The sequence below is a fragment of the Glossina fuscipes genome, unplaced genomic scaffold (genome assembly GCF_014805625.2).
Source record: "Glossina fuscipes isolate IAEA_lab_2018 unplaced genomic scaffold, Yale_Gfus_2 26, whole genome shotgun sequence".
In the NCBI taxonomy this organism is placed as follows: domain Eukaryota; kingdom Metazoa; phylum Arthropoda; class Insecta; order Diptera; family Glossinidae; genus Glossina; species Glossina fuscipes.
In genome coordinates this window covers 4192696-4194680 of record NW_023998421.1, presented here as the reverse complement: position 1 = coordinate 4194680, position 1985 = coordinate 4192696, and the positions used below count along the sequence as shown (strand labels likewise).

Genomic DNA, 1985 nt, shown 5'->3' with positions numbered 1-1985 from the left:
GTAGGGTACCTATTGGTGAGCCGTGGCCTTTTATTTTAATGAAAACATAAAGCGAAACTACTTCACAATTTTGTTGCAGTTCGGATTGATCTTACATTAGTTTCGAAAATTTGAAAAAGGCTTTTTTTGGAAAGCTGTTAACGTTTTTATCCTTGAAGATTGTTATTCACAGCAAAAACCTACATGTCTCTCTCAAAAAAAGAGCTCACGATTTTATTAACGCCAACAACTATCGTGATGGACGCCTATTACAGCATTATCTGCACACATACCAATAAGGCGGCGGTTCAATAATGCATCAAACATGAAATTTAAAAACTTTACACTTTTTTCGTCGTCTAGTTTTGTTTTATTGTTAAATGTCACGTTATATGATTTTATATCGCATCACTTTTACTACGAACTAAGGCGAAGATGCAGGAACTCTAGCAAAAATTTGAAAATATGCATATGAGGATCAAAATGAACATATATAAATACCTGAAAAGTAAATATGCAGTTTTATTAACTATTTAACTCACAGCTTAACATATTGGCAGATATTGATCTTATCGATCGAAGAAATTTGGAAAAAAGAATTTAATTTGTTTAACGCCTGATATAATGTGCACAAGGCAACGACATTCATATGAGTGGTAACAACGCTCTTTAAACCATTGTTTCGTTAGAAAGACTTAAGAACGGACAAAGAGACCCGAAGCCAAAAATTAAATGACTTGAACAAAATTTCGATGTTGATACTGAACTCGCCGAAAAAATTTCCAAAGGAAACACTCTTCCGATCCATCCACCAACAACAATTACTAAACAAAAACGCTTATATAGGGATCTTATAACCACCAAACATCAGGTATTAAGTCAGATTCTCAAGCAAAGGGTCAAATGGACACTGGAATGCGTTCAAACTATGAAAGTGCGCTTAGTATATGCGAATGAATGGGTATGAAAGATGAAATTCGATCACTTTGGTGAGATCATAATGGAAACGACTTAGAATAAAAACTTTATGGACTTGTTCGTGTAGATATGGCATGTATAGCGGAAAAGGTAGGTAAAGCTTTTTTGAAAAGGATTCTAAAGGAATGCGAAACATTACATTCCAGCTGATAGGCGTCAGTGTGAGGATCTTGCTTGGAGACTCTCGACCACTTAGAAGGCACTCAAGATCAGATTTCCACCGAGAACGAAAGTACACCCAAGACCTTCGACACTCTTGAGCATTATCATCGTAACGTAGGCGCTGCTGTGCTTATGTCCAGGTACTTGCGCGACAAGTGTTCGACGAAAAAAAATAAAATACATTTATCCAACAATCAAACTCATTAAAAGGAGTGCGGAGGTGTTTTCACCCGAGTACATCTGCTCGTTACGGAAACGCTCATATACCGCACAAAACGTAATCTCGATTCGTCGCTTTTTCACTGCCCTGACTGCGCATTAAACAACCTTATGTAGTAGTTTCTCGCCATTCCAGATGAGTCCGGTTTCAAATTGAGCGCATATTTGTTTCCTCATTCCTCTAATTTTAATACTTCCTGATCGTGATCATGGATATGTGTGTACGAGGCATTTCCTGAGTGGTTGGTTAAATAAAAAAAAGTAAAATAATATACAAATTTGATCCGTTGCAATGATTTTTATTGGACTAATTTCATAACCGTAATTATTTTTATTATGAAGCCATAAATTTATTTCAACTTCTTTTTAGGACGCAAATTATTGGTATGACCACATTTCTTCTTGCGGCAATTGGTGGCACGAGGATGCAGGCGCGCGTAACATTTGCGGCAAATCATCTTATCGCAATTGTACTTTTGGGCCAAAATACGTAACGATGGCTCAATTATACCACCACGGAGACGGAGTACCAAGTGCAAGGTCGACTCCTTTTGTATGTTATAATCCGATAAAGTCCGCCCATCTTCCAATTGTTTACCAGCGAAAATCAAACGTTGTTGATCTGGAGGAATGCCTTCTTTATCCTG

The 1985-nt window shown here is 37.2% G+C and overlaps 1 protein-coding gene across 1 annotated transcript in view; it reads right to left on the bottom strand.

Moving 5' to 3' along the window:
• Positions 1 to 1640: 1640 nt before the first annotated feature.
• The window catches only part of LOC119635427 (ubiquitin-60S ribosomal protein L40), a 1763-nt gene continuing 1418 nt past the window's right edge, over positions 1641 to 1985 (bottom strand). Inside the window, exon 2 of the mRNA XM_038030234.1 lies at positions 1641 to 1982. Coding sequence (XP_037886162.1) covers positions 1689 to 1982 — 294 coding nt within the window. The 3' untranslated portion in view covers positions 1641 to 1688. The remainder of the gene's footprint in view (positions 1983 to 1985) is intronic.